The 20,000-nt window shown below is 46.0% G+C and overlaps 1 protein-coding gene across 11 annotated transcripts in view; it reads right to left on the reverse strand.

Moving 5' to 3' along the window:
- Positions 1 to 6,079: 6,079 nt before the first annotated feature.
- The window catches only part of LOC143295982 (proton-coupled folate transporter-like), a 38,812-nt gene continuing 24,891 nt past the window's right edge, over positions 6,080 to 20,000 (reverse strand). For 9 of the 11 annotated variants that reach the window (XM_076607702.1, XM_076607701.1, XM_076607699.1 and 6 more), the window contains 5 exons: positions 14,039 to 14,814; positions 12,983 to 13,451; positions 11,914 to 11,997; positions 9,054 to 9,210; positions 6,080 to 7,090 (listed from right to left, as the gene is read on the reverse strand). In XM_076607702.1, the coding sequence (XP_076463817.1) occupies positions 7,015 to 7,090; positions 9,054 to 9,210; positions 11,914 to 11,997; positions 12,983 to 13,451; positions 14,039 to 14,791 (1,539 nt within the window). In that variant the 5' untranslated portion in view covers positions 14,792 to 14,814 and the 3' untranslated portion in view covers positions 6,080 to 7,014. Of the gene's footprint in view, positions 7,091 to 9,053; positions 9,211 to 11,913; positions 11,998 to 12,982; positions 13,452 to 14,038; positions 14,815 to 19,387; positions 19,519 to 20,000 lie in introns of those variants that run through there. The other 2 variants (XM_076607706.1, XM_076607707.1) reach the window with 2 other exon arrangements.

Consider the following 20,000-nt stretch of genomic DNA (forward strand, 5'->3'; position numbering starts at 1 on the left):
TCAGTTTATCTCGTTACGTTCTGGGTACAACCAGGTGAAAGATGGCAGAAGGGTTAGGACGCTTGTCTGCCAGTACAGTGTTTGTGAGGGTCTGGGTTTGATTACCGCTCTCGCCCTTTCTCCCAAGTTTGACTGGAAAACCTAAGTGAGCGTCTAGTCATCCAGATGAGACGAGAAACCGGGGTCCGTGTGCAGCACATACTTGCTGCACTGAAAAAGATCCCCTGGCATCAATCGTGTTGTCCTCTAGCAACATTCTGTAGAAGAAATTCACTCTGATAGGTACACAAACATGATACGCATGCACTCAAGGCCTGACAAAGTGCATTGAGTAATGCTGCTGGTCAGGCATCTGCCTAGCATATGCTGTGTAGCATATGTTGTGTAGCATATGCTGTGTAGCATATATAGATTTATCTGAATGCAGTTACTCCTCCTTGAGAAAGTGAAAGTGAAACTGAAACCGCGTACCACCGAAAAGGCTAACAGGGTACTGTCTGCCTACTGGGATGTCACTGTAAGTCTCCATTCGTGACACGTGGCGACACAGGCCATCAAGATGGGCTGTGAATCATGTTCCCTTCTTGGGCCCTATTTAAACCAGAAGCTACACTCTTGTGGTTGTCCAAGCTTACACCACAGATTGACACAAGCTTACAGATGGTCCAACAGCAAAGTAAGTTGTATGACCAATGGTTTCTCCACTGCAATCGGGGAAGTCATTTACAGTTTAGTCTTTTGTGAAAGACTATGATTCTCAAACTAAGAGTCAAGACTGCACTGGCTCTTAGTGCTGCAGACTTGGGGTCTAGCTGGCCACCTCTGGTGCTCTGATAGCCATTGTCGGCCTCAACTGTCTGTCATACATGTTTACTTTCTGTCTTCTTCGTCTTTACTTCCTACTCCAGCGTACTGGTCCTGTGGACTCGTGGATGTGGTGCAGCATATTGACACCATTTTCATGAAACTGTAATGGAGGCTCTTTTCCTTTTTCTTCTTCTTTCAGTCTCTTCTGTCACCCTTGTTCTTGTTCTGTCATCTGGCGCGTTATTCTTTGCATGAAGAGTGTGGCTTTTGTTGCTTTTTTGGGAGTGGGGGTGGGGAGATAATCAGTCAAATGTAGCAAAGAACTGCAGGTTTCTTTGATAAAGTTGTAAAGTTGCTGATCATTCGAGTGTTCACATTCCCACTCACAGTGCTTCCCAGAATCTGGCTGGTGTGATGATTATGGTGCTCATTGCAAGAATGCCTTTGATGAAAGAGTATGTATGCACGAAGGAGGAACCGGCACCAGGAGACATGACTGTCCTCCAGCCATGATGCGATTTCATGCTGCCAAATACGGCATGATCAAGACCTCACACATTGACCCAGAAACAGAATGTCCCCAAACGCATTTCCAGTGTCCATCTGTGGCCTTCCGTTTCCCGGTGTTTGTACGATGTAATGGCGTCTTTGACTGCCCTTACAAAGAAGATGAGGCAGACTGTGAGACCTACTCCTGTCCAGGGTATTTTCGCTGCCGTCAATCCAAGGTATGCCTGCATCCGGAGCACGTGTGTGACGGCAGAAATCAGTGCCCTCAGCAGGACGATGAGTGGTACTGCTCCTTGTCTTGTCCTCACCAGTGTTTCTGTCAGGGCCTTGCTTTCAGTTGTAGACATATGTTCCCTGTGGATGAATATCCAGATGTTCGTTATCTCGACGCTTCTGGGAGTGGACTGAAAGCAGAGAGTCTGTTTAGGAATACGATGCTGGTGTATCTGAACCTTACATCTTGTAATCTGACTGAACTGCTCCTTCCACAACTCCCAAATGTGAAGATTCTGGATATCAGACACAACCGTTTGAAAAGCGTGTCTTTGGAGACTCTGAGAAACGTCAGTAACCTGAATCACTTGGTTCTCGTGAACAACCCGTTGACATCCCTGTTTCCCAGCCAGTCAAACGAAGGACTGACCTTTCCAAAGCTCAGAATCCTGGACCTGGCCATGGTGGAGGTGGTGAACTTGGACCTTCACAAACTGCAGCCTTTCTCTGGACTCGTCATCCTCAACCTGTCTGGCAGCAGCACACACAGCGTGTTGGGAGGGAGGCTCACACACCCACAGCTGACCACACTGGACCTCAGAGGCAGTCAGATGGCACAGTTCCCTCACGCTTTGCTGAAGGACCTGACCAAGCTGAGAAAGATTCACGCCGATACCTTCAAGCTATGCTGCATCCAGACTTTGCCGAACCATTTAGACTCCACAAACTGCCACGCCCCCCTCCCCATTTTCTCTACCTGTCAGCATCTGTTAGGAAGGAAGTTGCAGCGGGTTCTTCTTTACTTTCTGACGCCCCTCAGCCTGTCAGGGAACTGTCTCCTCGTTGTGCTGCTCGGCCGGAAACGAGAGGACAAGCCCGCCATCCAGGTGTTTGTGTCTCACCTGGGGGGAGCCAAGCTCCTGATGGCAGTGTACCTGTCTGTGCTGTGTGTGGCTGACCAGGTGTACAGTGGCTCCTACCTGAATGCAGACACCCTGTGGAGGTCCGGCGCCTGCTGCAAGGTGATGGTCATCCTCCTCCTGCTGTCCTGCCAGGTGATCACGTGTTCCAACATTCATTGCTTCACTTTGTGATGTAGTGATTGCTGTGCGTGTCTGTTTTCGCCATTCAATCAAAACGAAATTGTATTCACTTGTTCACACATATATTGCTTAGTGTGTTTGGTTTTGTTGTTCAATCAAAATGGAATTAATATTTGTGTATTTCTTGAATTTCAGTACCCAACGAAAGAATATGTAGCTTATGACATGGAAAGTATAGCATGCCAACTGTTTAGAAATATCAGTAGATCAAAACTTTACAAACTTTTTTTCTAGCGAACTAAAAAGAAAAATGTTAGTACAGTGAAAACGTGTTATTTGGCTTAGAATGTGATTTTATCAGTCGAAGACTTTTCTGTGCAATAGGCCAGAGGAACAGATATGCCAAAACAAAATTCTATAGTATTTGATTCTTTTTTTTCAAATGTAAGATGTCCACACTACTTACAGAGTTAGTCAGAGGTATTCAAAGATATTTAGGTTACTTGCAATAATATATAACGTTCTTCCTTGGCTTTGAAATACTCAAAATGATGAAAGCGATTAAGGTTTGTCTCGTCCATTGCATTATAGATGTACATGCTGCTAATTTACAGAGGTCTGATTTACATAATACAGAGTAGTTCTTTCTGTTCCATGCCAGGTGACTGTGTTGATAGATGTCAGCCTGACCTTGGAGAGATGTGTCATTCTTACCTGGCCGGGCAAGGTAGCAGCAGGAGAGCAGAGAAGGAAGATGACGTCATCTGTCTGTCTCCTGGCGTGGCTGACAGGTGTCTGTCTCTCTGTCGCCATTCCCCTGACGTCATCACAGCAGGAGTTCAGTCGGACCAGTCTCTGCATCCCCCTACCTATGGCAGGTGAGGGACCAGGGGGAGAGCACCCCGCCTTCAGCCTGCTGGTGGTGGTCAGCACCACCCTGATGATGCTGACTGTAGCGGGCCAGACCTACGTCTGCTTCCTCAGCCACGGCAACCCCTTAGCCTTTCTGGACAGTGACGTCACAGCGCGTGAACTCACCGCGGCACGCCGTGTCATGACCCTCCCTGTCACTGACGCTTGTTGCTGGGGTCTCGTGACGTTGTGGGCGGTTCTGACGTCACAGAAAGTGTGGGTCCCTGGTGACGCTATGTTTTCACTCTCAGTTTTCTTTGTTTTCGCCAGTGCAGCTGTGACGCCCTACCTGTACGTGTTAAACGGGGTGTTGGAACGTCGGAGACAGGTGCAGAAACAACGGGTTCTGAAACGTCTGGGGCTTCAGTGGAAGGGCAACAAACTGCCGTGACTGATGATTAAAGGTTCCTATTTTTCGTCACTGTCGACAGTCAATGACAGGTAATTCTCTGTCTCTCTCTTATTGTGTGTTGTATTTTCTGTTCTATGAGAGCACGGTCAGAACAAACCTTATTTGTTTATTCTTTTCTCCCCTCCATTAGAAACAGTTCATTCTTTCGTTCTACCTCTCTCTCTCTCTCTCTTTGCACACACACACATACACACTCACACACATATATATATATAACAAACCACATATGCAGCGATACGTCGTTTATACTTTGTCTACCCCACCATATAGAAAGCCACACTCCATTTTCGGGGGTGTGCATGCCGGGTATGTTCTTGTTTCCATAACCCACCGAATGCTGACATGGATTACCGGATCTTTAACGTGCCTATTTGATCTTCTGCGTGCATATGCAAACGAAGTGGGTTCAGGCAACAGCAGGTCTGCACATATATTGACCTGGGGCCGTATTCAAGAGACCAACATGCCTGTGGATTAATGTGTACCTGCGGGTAATCTGCCTGAGGCAAGGCAAACTGTCCGAGCACAAGCAATGTCCGGTATTCAGGAACACAGAGCCAACACGCGGGCCTACAAACCCGAAGACAATTACCTTTACTTCCTGTCAAGGTTGACTGCCCATTAAATATGGCGGATCCTTTTGGAGCACTGTTTTTGTTGAGGGAAAACAGGCGTGCTTTGCGGATAGCCAGGCGCCGTAATGGAGATTCGAACTCAGATTGAAAGTTCCACGCTTTAACCACTCGGCTATGTGCCATCATTGCACTTTACTCATTCACCGCTGCAGTGATTCCTGGAGGGGAGGAATAGCTGTACTTCAGTCAAGCGCACGCTGCGGAGCCTTGTGTCGTGTCACTGTGACCTGTGTGGTGGAATGAAAGTTTCAACTCGATTGTGGTAGAAGGGAAATAACTGTGGTCTTCTTCTGTTTCTGTTGGCGGGAACAGTTGTCTACTGTACTCGTGGTTGCTTCTGGATTTGTGTGCGCCTGCATTTGCCTGCGTGTTCGCGCGTGGTTTTGTGTGTGTGTGTGTGTGTGTGTGTGTGTGTGTGTGTGTGAAATAATGCAAAAAGTCTTTGACCAGAATCTTTCTGTGCCTTCTGGGGTGAAAGGTAGAAATTCTGCTGCCAAGTTAAAGTCGGTGAACATCTGTTCCTGCCTGAATTATTTGCCAGTGCTCTCTCTCTCTCTCTCTCTCTCTCTCTCTCACACACACACATACACACACATTTTGCTCAAGTTATATATTGTTCCAAATTCTGAAAACCATTTCACGCGACTCACACACATACACACGAATATACACAAACACCTACACACACACACACACACACACACACACACAAACACGTACACACACGCACAGACAGGCACACACTCACGGTCACTCCTCCCTATCCCTTCCACTTCTTTTCCCCCAATACATACATCACTCTCCACTTCTTTTCCCCAATACATCACCCTCCACTTCTTTTCCCCAATACATCACCCTCCACTTCTTTTCCCCAATACATCACCCTCCACTTCTTTTCCCCAATACATACATCACTCTCAACTTCTTTTCCCCCAATACATACATCACCCTCCACTTCTTTTCCCCAATACATACATCACTCTCCACTTCTTTTCCCCCAATACATACATCACCCTCCATTTCTTTTCCCCAATACATACATCACCCTCCACTTCTTTTCCCTAATACATACATCACCCTCCACTTCTTTTCCCCAATACATACATCACCCTCCACTTCTTTTTCCCCAATACATACATCACCCTCCACTTCTTTTTCCCCAATACATACATCACCCTCCACTTCTTTTTCCCCAATACATACATCACCCTCCACTTCTTTTCCCCAATACATACATCACTCTCCACTTCTTTTCCCCAATACATCACCCTCCACTTCTTTTCCCCAATACATACATCACCCTCCACTTCTTTTCCCCAATACATACATCACCCTCCACTTGTTTTCCCCAATACATACATCACCCTCCACTTCTTTTTCCCCAATACATACATCACCCTCCACTTCTTTTCCCCAATACATCACCCTCCACTTCTTTTCCCCAATACATACATCACCCTCCACTTGTTTTCCCCAATACATACATCACCCTCCACTTCTTTTTCCCCAATACATCACCCTCCACTTCTTTCCCCCCAATACATCACCCTCCACTTCTTTTCCCCAATACATACATCACCCTCCACTTCTTTTCCCCCAATACATCACCCTCCACTTCTTTTCCCCAATACATACATCACCCTCCACTTCTTTCCCCCCAATACATCACCCTCCATTTCTTTTCCCCAATACATACATCACCCTCCACTTGTTTTCCCCAATACATACATCACCCTCCACTTCTTTTCCCCAATACATCACCCTCCACTTCTTTTCCCCAATACATACATCACTCTCCACTTCTTTTCCCCCAATACATACATCACCCTCCACTTCTTTTTCCCCAATACATCACCTTCCACTTCTTTCCCCCAATACATACATCACCCTCCACTTCTTTTCCCCAATACATACATCACCCTCCACTTCTTTTCCCCAATACATACATCACCCTCCACTTCTTTTCCCCCAATACATACATCACCCTCCACTTCTTTTTCCTTTAATATCACTCAGTTAAGTGGGAAGACGTCAAATTGAAGACTGCAACTTTCAAACACACACACACACACACACACACACACACACACACACACACACACACACACACACATTTGAATACAATATCTGACTTAAGTCAATGTTGGAATAGAGAACAAAAAGGACAAAAAACCACACAAAAAACTGCAAACAAGCACCGTCACCTAAAACAACATAATCATAGCAGCCTAAATGGCTGGTAAAAAGAAATAGTGGTTTGAAAAAAAAAAAAGCAAAAAAAAAGCCGAGTGGCCATGAATTCACTTGTGGAAATGAGTGCTTGAGGTTGTAAATGAAGATCGTTATAAACATAGTAATAATAACAAGGAAGAAGGAAAGACATGGGAGATCACCCCACTCCCCTCCCCGCCCCCCTCCCCCACCCTCTCTTTTTTATTTCCTTTTTTTTTAATTTAGTTTAAAAAAAAATTTTTTTAGCGGTCTAGTTGATGATTCTTTCATCGTCACGATCAGACTGCAGCTGGTCATGGTGGCGTGCCACGTGAACGATCAAGCACCTGCAATCACACACGGACGCACGCACACACACACACACACACACACACACACACACACACACACACACACACACACACACACACACATACTGAGTGGAGTCATGGCCTAGAGGTAACACGTCCGCCTAGGAAGCGAGAGAATCTGAGCGCGCTGGTTCGAATCACGGCTCGGCCACCGATATTTTCTCCCCCTCCACTAGACCTTGAGTAGTGGTCTGGACGCTAGTCATTCGGATGAGACGATAAACCGAGGTCCCGTGTGCAGCATGCACTTAGCGCACGTAAAAGAACCCACGGGAACAAAAGGGTTGTTCCTGGCAAAATTCTGTAGAAAAATCCACTTCGATAGGAAAAACAAATCAAACTGCACGCAGGAAAAAATACAAAAAAATCGGTGGCGCTGTAGTGTAGCGACGCGCTCTCCCTGGGGAGAGCAGCCCGAATTTCACACAGAGAAATCTGTTGTGATGAAATACAAATATATATATATATATATATATATATATTTCTAGATATGTATTGATGTGTGTAGATATGCATCGGGTGTCCCCCCAAAAAGTGAACCGCTTTTTGACAAGTATTTTCTCAGTGATATAGAAACCGAATTCACTGAAAATTTTCACACAGTAGCCTTAGGGTATCATCAACAAGTCTTTTTTTGGGACATCCGATATATATATATAAGAGGAGGAAGAAGACGAAGGACACCCGATATATATCAGAGGAAGAAGAAGACGAAGGACACCCGATATATATCAGAGGAAGAAGACGAGGAGGGACACCCGATATATATCAGAGGAAGAAGACGAGGAGGGACACCCGATATATATCAGAGGAAGAAGACGAAGAAGGACACCCGATATATATCAGAGGAAGAAGACGAGGAGGGACACCCGATATATATCAGAGGAAGAAGACGAAGAAGGGCACCCGATATATATCAGAGGAAGAAGACGAAGGACACCCGATATATATCAGAGGAAGAAGACGAGGAGGGACACCCGATATATATCAGAGGAAGAAGACGAAGGACACCCGATATATATCAGAGGAAGAAGAAGACGAAGGACACCCGATATATATCAGAGGAAGAAGACGAGGAGGGACACCCGATATATATCAGAGGAAGAAGACGAGGAGGGACACCCGATATATATCAGAGGAAGAAGACGAGGAGGGACACCCGATATATATCAGAGGAAGAAGACGAGGAGGGACACCCGATGTATATCAGAGGAAGAAGACGAGGAGGGACACCCGATATATATCAGAGGAAGAAGACGAAGAAGGACACCCGATATATATCAGAGGAAGAAGACGAGGAGGGACACCCGATATATATCAGAGGAAGAAGACGAGGAGGGACACCCGATATATATCAGAGGAAGAAGACGAGGAGGGACACCCGATATATATCAGAGGAAGAAGACGAGGAGGGACACCCGATATATATCAGAGGAAGAAGACGAAGAAGGGCACCCGATATATATCAGAGGAAGAAGACGAAGGACACCCGATATATATCAGAGGAAGAAGACGAGGAGGGACACCCAAAAATGCTGCATACGGAACCTCGGTTAATCGTCTAATCCGAAATACTAGCATTCAGACCACCACTTACGGTCTACTGAAGAGGGTGAAGTACAAGGGGTACAGTGAGAATCCCGGGCCGTACACAGGATTCGAACCCCGTGGGACACTGGAACCCTGGTGTGTGTGTGTGTGTGTGTGTGTGTGTGTGTGTGTGTGTGTGTGTGTGTGTGTGTGAGAGAGAGTACTCTGTGTGTGTGTGTGTGTGTGTGTGTGTGTGTGTGTGTGTGTGTGTGTGAGTACTCTGTGTGTGTGTGTGTGTCTGTGTGTGTGAGAGAGAGAGTACTCTGTGTGTGTGAGTGTGTGTGTGTGTGTGTGTGTGTGTGTGTGTGTGTGTTAGGAGGGGGCAGGGGGATGGGGAGGGAACACTCACGTCGTGAGGAGAACGCTGACCGAGGACAGAGCGGCCAGCACCAGGTAGGGGAGCCCCAGGAACACACCCAGACCGGCGTTATAGGTGACGGACATCACCACCCCGGATACCGCCGACACCACCATCTGCAGCACCCCGATACCCGCGAACAGGGCACCTGTGTGTGTGGAGCACGCACATTTTCATGTCGTGATAATAATGATGATAATAATAATAATAGTATCAATAAGACCTCTAAGGTTCTGAGACCACTGAGAAGAAGACGTAGAAGAAGAACAACGACGATAATGATAAGAACAACAACAACGATAACAATTAGTAGTAGTAGTAATGATATAATAATAATAATACTAATAACAATGCATGTAAGTATGACAGCCAATCCTGTCCGACTATGGCCACCAGAGCACCAGAGGCATCTGCTGTCCTGACTATCTGGGCTAGAACTTGATTATGGTTGAGAGTGTCTCGTCCATGTTACATCCCCACTCTCCCGGCCAAGGGGGTTTTAGGACAGTCGGCGTTGGGATGGTCCCAAAGGCCAGCTAGCACACCCAACCCCACCAGTAATGCAGGGCTAAGAGTCAGTGCAATCTTGCTTCTTAATTTCAAAGTCATAGTCTTCCACAAGGCTAAGCTGTAAATAACTTCCCGTTTCAGTGGAGAAACTATTGATCATACAGCTCTCACTTTGCTGTTGGCACAACAGTAAGCTCATGCCAGTCTGTAATATAAGCCAAGCGACGGGCCCAATAATGATGATAATGAACTGTGAAAATGGTGAATGCTCACTGATAGTTATGGTGACATTTGCATATGGTGTCAACGCCCTTCATTCATATGGGGCTATGGCCTTAAATGAATAAATCATCTCAGTCTCAATCTCTCTCTCTCAACAAATGAAAAGTGAAAAAGTCATAGTTCCTAGAGCTTCAGTGGTCATACAGATCGCAGTTGTTTTTTCTCGTGACGGACACCTGTCTTTGGTCACACAGGTGTGGTCCGAGGAAAAACAGGTTGAGGACAAAAAAGGCATTCTGCCTGGTAAAAATATCTGCAATTATTATACTCCAAATCAGGAAACTTCCTCAGGTACAATTCAATCCCTCCTCCCCTAGGAAAAAACGTGCAACCAGCCGCCGTGGCCAAGTGGTTAGCGTTGCGGACTGGCGGCTGGGATGACGCGGGTTTTAATCCCAGCGGAGGTGGGTTTTTACGGCCCGTGGTCAGCTCCTACCCAGAGTTGAGTGTGCTGTGGGCTTAAATAGGGAGACTGGGACCACACAGTCGAGTGTCATCCACTTCACGGATACGTTTTTGGGTGTGTTGCTCAAATTACCTGACCAACACTGCAAGTGTCTGTATCACTCGGGCCTGGTTGACGCCGGGATATCATTATGAAAGGAAGCGTAGAGTACAGCCTTGTCACGAGGTCCCAAACCAAAATGGACCTACATAGCAACATCGTCATCATCAACGTCATCCTCCTCCTTCTTCATCATTACCAATAAAAATAAAAATGTCCCAAAGTCTGTGTCCTTTCATGCCCAGCTGTCATAGTGACCTCAGTTTCGATACCTCTTCACTTTTCCACTTTCGTGCTTGGGGTGAGTCCTGTCAATGCCTTCAGTGTCGGCAGATTCATGGGGGGCTGTTGTTGGAGGGACATGGTGGCGGTCTCCACTCCGGTAGGGACGCTCACTTAGTCTGGCTCCGCGACTAAGCCATTATTGTCGTTAGTAGAGGGCTTATTAGGTGATGTCCCAAGTACGTTGAATCAGAACAGGCACCACTGAACACCACCGATGAGACTCAGCAGCAGTGCAGGGTCTCCTCTGATGTGTGGCCTCCTGGCAACCTAACATCAATGATTTCCTGCGGACTGCCGACGCTGGGAGTAATGCCACTGAAACGGTGCAGATGACGGCAGCAAAAAAAAAAACAAAAAAAAAGGAAGAAGCGTGCGCGTGCGAGTGTGTGCGTGCGTGTGTTGGTGTGAATTGTTGTTTAGAAAGAAATAACTGGTCGGAGTTTCATGTATTCAGTTCAAAATGACTAAGGCAATATTTTATATGTATGTTGTATCATAATACTTTTATTCGTCACACCGGATTTTTCTGTGTGAAATTTGTGCTGCACTCCCCGGGGAGAGCACGTCGCCACAGCGCCACCTTTTTTTTCCTTTTCTTTTCTGTCTGCAAGTGCATTTGTTTTTACAGTTTATGAGAATTTTTCGACGGAAAATGTTTCAGAAACAATCCTTTTGTTGCCGCGAGTTCCTTACGTGCGCTAAAAGCACGCTGCAAACTGGACCTCTGTGGTCTCATCCGAATGGATAGCGTTCAGACCACCACTCAACGTCTGGGAGAGGGGAAGGAAATTGTGTGCGAGTGTTGGGTTCCATCCCATGGGTTCAGATTCTCTCGCTTTTCGGAAGGACGCGTTACCACTAGACCACCCCTCCACATACAACGGTCCTCTCTCTCTCTCTCGATGTGCAGTTTAATTTAAAATGTTAAAATCAAATTGCGTGGCAGAGCAATTAAGTTTTAGTTCTGTTGAATCTGGTTTTTTTCTTCATTTTTTTCCCCCAAATCGTTACCTTTATGTGTACGCATTCGTGCTGTCATGTGGACAGGCTGGTGGCCTTCGTATTAAACTTCCTGCGTTCCTGCGTTCTCTCTCTCTCTCTATATATATATATACGTGTGTGTGTGTGTGTGTGTGTGTGTGTGTGTGTGTGTATGTGTGTGTGTGCGCGCGCGCGCGCGCGTGTGTGTGTGTGTGTGCATGTGTGTGTGTGTGCGCGCGCGCGCGCGCGCGTGTGTGTGTGTGTGTGCACGCAGAGCTACACTTGTACCTTGTTCCGTTTCGGAGACAGATTTGGACATCATGGTCCTGCACATGGGTGACACGACGTCAGTCAGGAGGCTGGCACCGGCAGCTGTCACACACACACACACACACACACACACACATGCACGCACGCACACACATACGCGCACACACACATGCACGCACGCGCACACATACACACACATACGCACGCACCCAAGCACACACATTATTATTATTATTATTATCATCATCATTATTATCATTATATTATTATTATTATTATTATTAGTAGTAGTAGTAGTAGTAGTAGTAGTATCATCATCTTCATAATGATTATGATGACGGCGATGATTAGTAGTATTCGTAGTATAAGTGGTAGCTACAGCAGCAGTAGCAGTAGTAGTAGTATAGCAGCAGCAGTAGTCGTATCATAGCAGCAGCAGCAGCAGAAGTAGTAGAAGCAGCAGCAGCAATAGTAGTAGTATCATAGCAGCAGTAGCATCAGCAGCAGTAGTAATAGAAGCAGCAGTAGCAGTAGTAGTATCATAGCAGCAGCAGCAGCAGTAGTAGTATCATAGCAGCAGCAGCATCAGCAGCAGTAGTAGTAGTATCATAGCAGCAGCAGCAGTAATACAAGCAGCAGTAGCAGCAGTAGTAGTATCATAGCAGCAGTAGCAGTAGTAGTAGTATAGCAGCAGCAGTAGTCGTATCATAGCAGCAGCAGCAGCAGAAGTAGTAGAAGCAGCAGCAGCAATAGTAGTAGTATCATAGCAGCAGTAGCATCAGCAGCAGTAGTAATAGAAGCAGCAGTAGCAGTAGTAGTATCATAGCAGCAGCAGTAGTAGTATCATAGCAGCAGCAGCATCAGCAGCAGTAGTAGTAGTATCATAGCAGCAGCAGCAGTAATACAAGCAGCAGTAGCAGCAGTAGTAGTATCATAGCAGCAGTAGCAGGAGCAGTAGTAGTAGTATCATAGCAGCAACAGCAGTAGTAGAAGCAGCAGCAGCAGCAGCAGCAGCAGTAGTAGTAGTGTCATAGCAGCAGTAGCAGCAGCAACAGTAGTAGAAGCAGCATCAGCATCGCGACCTTACCCACGAAGATGAAGACGTTGCTTGTGGCCAGGCCTCTCAGAACGTAGCTAGTGGTGGCAGACAGGCTGCCCACCAAGGTGAACACAGGCTCCGAGACCCGCCGTTTGCCCAGGTACACGAACAGCATCACCAACATCCACTTCACCAAGATGAGCGCGCCACTGAACACTGTGATGTCCATCTTACGCCAGCAGAAAGGTTGGTGGAGAAGGAACAGCATGTAAAAGTTAGAATCACCACTTGCAGACGCCACGTAGACCAAGAAAACCATCAGGCAGACGATCAGTTTCAGTCGGCGGCCATTAGGGGTGTCCTTCACGTAGAACTCGAAGCACTTGACGAAGTTCTTGCAGGAGAAGGGCGCGCAGTGACGGCTAGTGTTGGACTCTGGGATGAGGAAGACGAAGTAGAACGTGGCGATGAGGATCAGTCCCAGAGAAAAAGCCGTGGGCCACACGTAACCCATGTCCTTGATACAGAACACACAACACCTTCATTGTCTGACCAAGACACATTCATGTGTGCTGTGTGCTGCACAAACGACGAGAGTCGCAGTCAGTCAGTGTGAATCCATACAAGACGTCAACTGAACACATTAAAGACCTGGAATGAATAACATGCTAAGCTGGTGCGAACCATTCGTACAATATCCACTACCATACACGTGCAGGCATCACACTACCCTCACAAATCATTCAATATAAATACATAACAGACGTAAAATGCACAAAATGCCAACATCTCGTACAATAATCACATTCATATACATGCAACAATCACACTTCTTTCACAGCCTTACAATATGAATACACAAAAGACTTATACATGCTTAATTACACAGCTAATGTAAATCTCACATACAATAATCACAAATCAACACATGCTTTAATAAGCACAGGAGAGGGACAGACATAGACGTCATACTGTAATTAAAACATGGACATACATGATCAAAACCAGGCTTTTCCACAGTATTGAAAACTAATAAACACTATAGAATTTACACAAACACACACACACACACATACACGCACACACATAAACACATACACACACCTTCACCCAGATTCCTGACGTGGTTGTGCCCACGCTGACACCGACAGCAATGGCCGCCTCCAGAACAGCCACGCGACAGGTGCGCTGTCTCCCTTCCGAGCTGATGTCCGCCACCATTCCGAACGCTGCCGCCAGGTACAGCCCATAGCTGCCGCTGAGGCCGAAGATAAAGCTGCTCAGCAACAGCAACTTGGGAGTCAGGTTGAACCGGAACACCATCAGAGACAGCAGCTGACTGGCAAACAGCGTCAACAAGCTGATGTAGAAGACGAACTTCCGGCCAAACCTGTCCGTCAGGGGGCCCAGAAAGAGGGTGGGGAAAATGGCGGTGAAGCTGCTGATGAAGTTGGTGTACATGGCGTACTGGTTGGCCATGGCCTGCACTGTGTTCTCCACATCGGAGCTGTTGCTGGTGAGTGTACTGTTGCTGCTGTTATTGCTGGTGCAGACATCGTCGTCGGTGACGTTCGTCTTCTCCCAGCTGAACTGGTGGGAGAAATAGTCGTAGAGCCAGAACTGCTGAACCGGGTACTGACTGACCAGAGCCACGAAATACAGAAAGGTAGGAATCTCCGGTAACACCTTGAGCCGTGGGGCCACTGGTACTGCTGTCACCTGTAGCAGGGGATCGTCGTCATCAGCATCGTCAACATCATCATCGTCATCACCACAGATTGGAGAGTTCTCAGGCATGTCCCTGTACTCTTCCACAGGGAAGGCTGCAGGTCTGGCATCAGCTTCTGAGGCACTCATCTCTCTTGTCAAGGAGTTCTGCCCTGCAACAAAGACGGGGAAACCCACCATCGTTTTTTAACATGCCCTTTGTACAACATACAATGGCGGATAAAGGACTGTGTCTGCTTGTGTTGTAAAGTGGGGGTTCAGAATACAGAATACTTTATTTTCTATCAAGAGAAATTTACTTGTGGTGTAAACACATAGGCCTACGAATACCAAAAAGCATGAATACGACCTAAAGTAAATCCCACAAATAATAATCACAGTCACATACATCCAATAATCACAGTAGACATAAAGATATATGTAAGTCATAAAAGCTTAAATGTCGACTTGAATAAAGTAATTCCTTTATACAATAATCACAGTCAAACATATGCAGTGATTACAGTAAACATACATGATACATATAGGTCATAAAAGCTTGGATGTCGACTTAAATAAAGTAATTCCCATGCAGTAATCACAGTAGACATACAGGATATACAGAAATCATAAAAGCTTGAATGTCGACTTAAAGTAACTCCCACATGCAATAATTATAGCAGTGAACATTCTATGACGTAAAAGACGTCATGACGTAAAACTAGAAATGACGCAAGAGCCAGTCGTCATGGCTGAACGAAAGGCGAGGAAGCTACAAACGACTTCGCAAGCTGAATGCTGCTATAATAATCACAGTCAAACACATACAACAATAACAGTGGGAAAAAAGAAGAAAAAAAAAAAAGTTAAGGAGGGGGGGGGGGGGGGGGGGGGGGGGGGGGGGGGGAGAGTGAAAATGTGTTCTGTATTGAAGAATATAAAGCTTCAGGGGAAAACAAGACTGTGAGCAGGTTCGAAACAAACATATTCGGTTCGAGACTATGGAGACTTCCTAACTAAAGGCGACCCAATAATGTAAAAAAAAAAAAAATTATATAAACGTATGTTGTTGTTCTCTGCGTCATGAATCGATTAGTGTATTTGAGGTGGTAACGCCGTTTAAATCATATTATTTCGGTATATCTCGATTATTTAAGAAATTCTTTAAAGTCGGCAGTAAAGGAGACGTTGCCATCACCTCAAGCACACCACAACATGTAGCTGTTTTCTCCAGATCTGCGTGTTCGACACTGAGGCTGCAGAAACTACAACGCGGTCCATGCAATTTCTCTTCGTTTTCATTCTGGTTATGTCAGTATCCGCTTTAGCACATTCATATGCACTAAGCGCGTGGATGGTGTCGTTTTTGTCACTGTATGTGTTCTGTCCAGAATTTTCTTTCTTTTCTTTTTTTTTCTTTTTTCTTTTTCCTTTAATTGCGAACAAGAAAAACGAGGTCAGGCCGTCTTCGTACCAAACCATGAATTGTGATTTTTTGGATTCGGATCCTCAACGAAATAAACCGTTGATGATCCGGAAATATAGCTAAATCAGGATGAATTACGACCCATTATTGGTATGATTAAAACAAAAAAACAAACAAAAAAAACATGAAGCAAAAAACAACAACAACAAAACAAAAACAACTTGAAGCAAAAGAAGAAAAAAAGAAGAAGAAAAAAAAAACAACAACAAAAAAACAATAACAACATAAAAAAACAACAACAACAACACAACAGCAACAACAAAAACTAACAAAAAACAAACCAACAACATAAAAAGGTCATATGGGCAAATAATACTGCAGAACAGACAGCCAGTGCACATCCCAGTGTTTGCAATCACACTACCTAGTCGCCAGAGCAAAACAGCACGGATAGTAATCTACCCCTGTCTGCAAGTGCAAGCATTTTACTGTCAAAGTGGATTTATTCCAACGACAAAATTTGGCCAGGGACAATCAATTTGTTTCCGTGGGTTCCTTTACATGAGCTAAGCGCATGTTACTCACAGGCCCCTCGGTATATTGTCTCATTAGAATGACTTGTGACCATACAACCACTCAAGGTCTTGTGAGCGGGGGACGTGGCGGGGGAAGGGGGGGAGGGACTTGAAGGGGGGGAGGGGGATAGAGAGAAGTAAAAGACCCGGTCGGTATATACTGGATTTGAACCCGTCAACCCTCGCTCACGGACATGAATTACAGGTCCGTGCAATGGCTTCAGTCCTAGTCCAGCGTGTTACCACAAAGCCACCGCGCACCACCAGCAAAAGTAGGAGGTGATGAATATCTTCCACAGGTCCAACAGCTGTGTTGTAGGAACGCGAAGTGCCGTGCCACCCAACTGACCGACACCTCGCACCCACACCACCGCACAGTGCAGGTCCGATTTGCCTATACCCGTTTCACCTACTCTGATTGTACCTCCCTGTCATATTTAATGGCCTCGTCTGAGTTCAGATCTCTGTCCCGTTTTGCCTACCCGCCATTCCCGTTTCGCCTATTTTCTCTCTCTCTCTCTCTCTCTCTCTCCTCTCTCTCTCTCTCTCCTCTCTCTCTCTAACATATCCATACGCACAGACAAAAACACAGGCACACACAGACAAACAGACGCAGACACAGACACACAGACAAAGACACACACACACACACACACACACACACACACAGAGCAGACATGATACGTATGAGTATTAAAAATTGTATGTATACAGATACCAGTATCAGCTTCGACGATGACTTGCGTCAACCGATCTCGACATGGGGCAAAATAATTTGAATGTGTGCACTGAATTAATTTCCGAGCAAATATTTGTACCGCTCAGTTTAAGGTTTGTTTGCTGTGTCATGATTACTGAGACAAAGACCAGACCGTCCATACTTAGGAAGACTGGGCCATTCAGTGTGAACTTTGCTGTGTCATGATTACTGAGACAAAGACCAAACCGTCCATACTTAGGAAGACTGGGCCAGTCAGTGTGAACTTTGCTGTGTCATGATTACTGAGACAAAGACCAAACCGTCCATACTTAGGAAGTACTGGGCCAGTCAGTGTGAACTTTGCTGTGTCATGATTACTGAGACAAAGACCAAACCGTCCATACTTAGGAAGACTGGGCCATTCAGTGTGAACTTTGCTGTGTCATGATTACTGAGACAAAGACCAAACCGTCCATACTTAGGAAGACTGGGCCAGTCAGTGTGAACTTTGTTTGCTGTGTCATCATTTCTGAGACAAAGACCAAACCGTCCATACTTAAGAAGACTGGGTCAAGAATGAAAAAAATAAAGTTTTGTGTGAGTGTTTTTGTTTTTGCTTTTTTTTTTTTTTTTTTTTTTAACTGATGCTCAAACGTGCATACCCAGACCAGCTGAGTGTTGGCGAACTGGGATCGGGCGATTCGGGTTCACCAATACGGCGCCAGGCACTACTGTAAAAATAGATGGATAGCTCACTGACCAGGAAAGCTGAAACCAACTGGACGCCATATTGTTCGTCGTATCCGGCCGTCAGTCCGTCGAGAAGTCGTCTGCTAACTGGTGGTAGTTTCTGAACTGTAACCGTGTATCTTCGATGAAATCGTGTTATGCTTGCCCCCACGACATACCAAATGTTGTGTCTTGATTGATATCTGCCAATGGTTTATTTACCAAAGTTATTACAGGAAAACATTTCAGTGACATGCAGCACAAACTCGCTGTGGAGGCACACACAGGAATATCAGCTTAACTAATGCTGCAAGCAAGTGAAAGCTTGCCGTGAAGCCAGCTGAGCGCTCGGCTACATAATATGAAGTTACTGCTTCGCGCTATACTGATTTGGACACTTCCGCTGATTTCAGTCAGAAAAGGGGCTCAAAGAAGGCATGTGCTATCAACCTGTTTTTTAGAGCAGTGGGCGCCAGGTAGGCGAAACGGGAATATGCAATGCTGGAATGGGCCAATTAGGAACAGGCGAAACGGGGAATATGCAATGCTGGAATGTGCCAATCAGGAACAGGCGAAACGGGAATATGCAATGCTGGAATGGGCCAATTAGGAACAGGCGAAACGGGGAATATGCAATGCTGGAATGTGCCAATCAGGAACAGGCGAAACGGGGAATATGCAATGCTGGAATGGGCCAATCAGGAACAGGCGAAACAGGAATATGCAATGCTGGAATGAACCAATCAGGAACAGGCGAAACAGGAATATGCAATGCTGGAATGAACCAATCAGGAACAGGCGAAACAGGAATATGCAATGCTGGAATGTGCCAATCAGGAACAGGCGAAATGGGGAATATGCAATGCTGGAATGGGCCAATCAGGAACAGGCGAAACGGGAAAATGCAATGCTGGAATGGGCCAATCAAGAACAGGCGGAACGGGGTAACACCCATCACACAAGGTCTAGTGGAGGGGAAGTGTGGGGTTCAGGGGGGGTGGGGGGGGGGGGGAGTAAGTGTTGGGAGAGGAGGGGAAGGGGAGGCACGGGGGTGGAGTGTGTGTGTGTGTGTGTGTGTGTGTGTGTGTGTGTGTGACATAGGGAAAGACAAGGACACACACACACACACACACACACACACACACACACACACAAACACACACACTGGGCAGACAGACAGGCAGACAGACAGACAGACAGATAAACAGATAGACACAAAAAAACATCAACTGGCCTATTGTGAAGGTTTGGCAATGTAGTAGAAATAACGAGCGCGCGACAGAAAATAACAAAACACAGAAGTGCCGAGTGCCTACTTCATCAAACAACAGAAGAATCACACAATGCACACTTCTTAAATCACCTGGTTGGCCTACAACAGAAGAATAACACAGTGCACACTCCTTAAATCACACAGTGCACACTCCTTAAATCACCTGGTTGGCCTACAACAGAAGAATCACACAATGCACACTCCTTAAATCACACAGTGCACACTCCTTAAATCACCTGGCTGGCATACAACAGAAGAATCACACAGCGCACACTCCTTAAATCACACAATGCACACTCCTTAAATCACCTGGTTGGCCTACAACAGAAGAATCACACAGTGCACACTCCTTAAATCACACAATGCACACTCCTTAAATCACCTGGTTGGCCTACAACAGAAGAATCACACAGTGCACACTCCTTAAATCACCTGGTTGGCCTACAACAGAAGAATCACACAGTGCACACTCCTTAAATCACACAGTGCACACTCCTTAAATCACCTGGTTGGCCTACAACAGAAGAATCACACAATGCACACTCCTTAAATCACCTGGTTGGCCTACAACAGAAGAATCACACAGTGCACACTCCTTAAATCACCTGGCTGGCATACAACAGAAGAATCACACAGTGCACACTCCTTAAATCACC

Source organism: Babylonia areolata, chromosome 21, assembly GCF_041734735.1.
Source record: "Babylonia areolata isolate BAREFJ2019XMU chromosome 21, ASM4173473v1, whole genome shotgun sequence".
Classification (NCBI taxonomy): domain Eukaryota; kingdom Metazoa; phylum Mollusca; class Gastropoda; order Neogastropoda; family Buccinidae; genus Babylonia; species Babylonia areolata.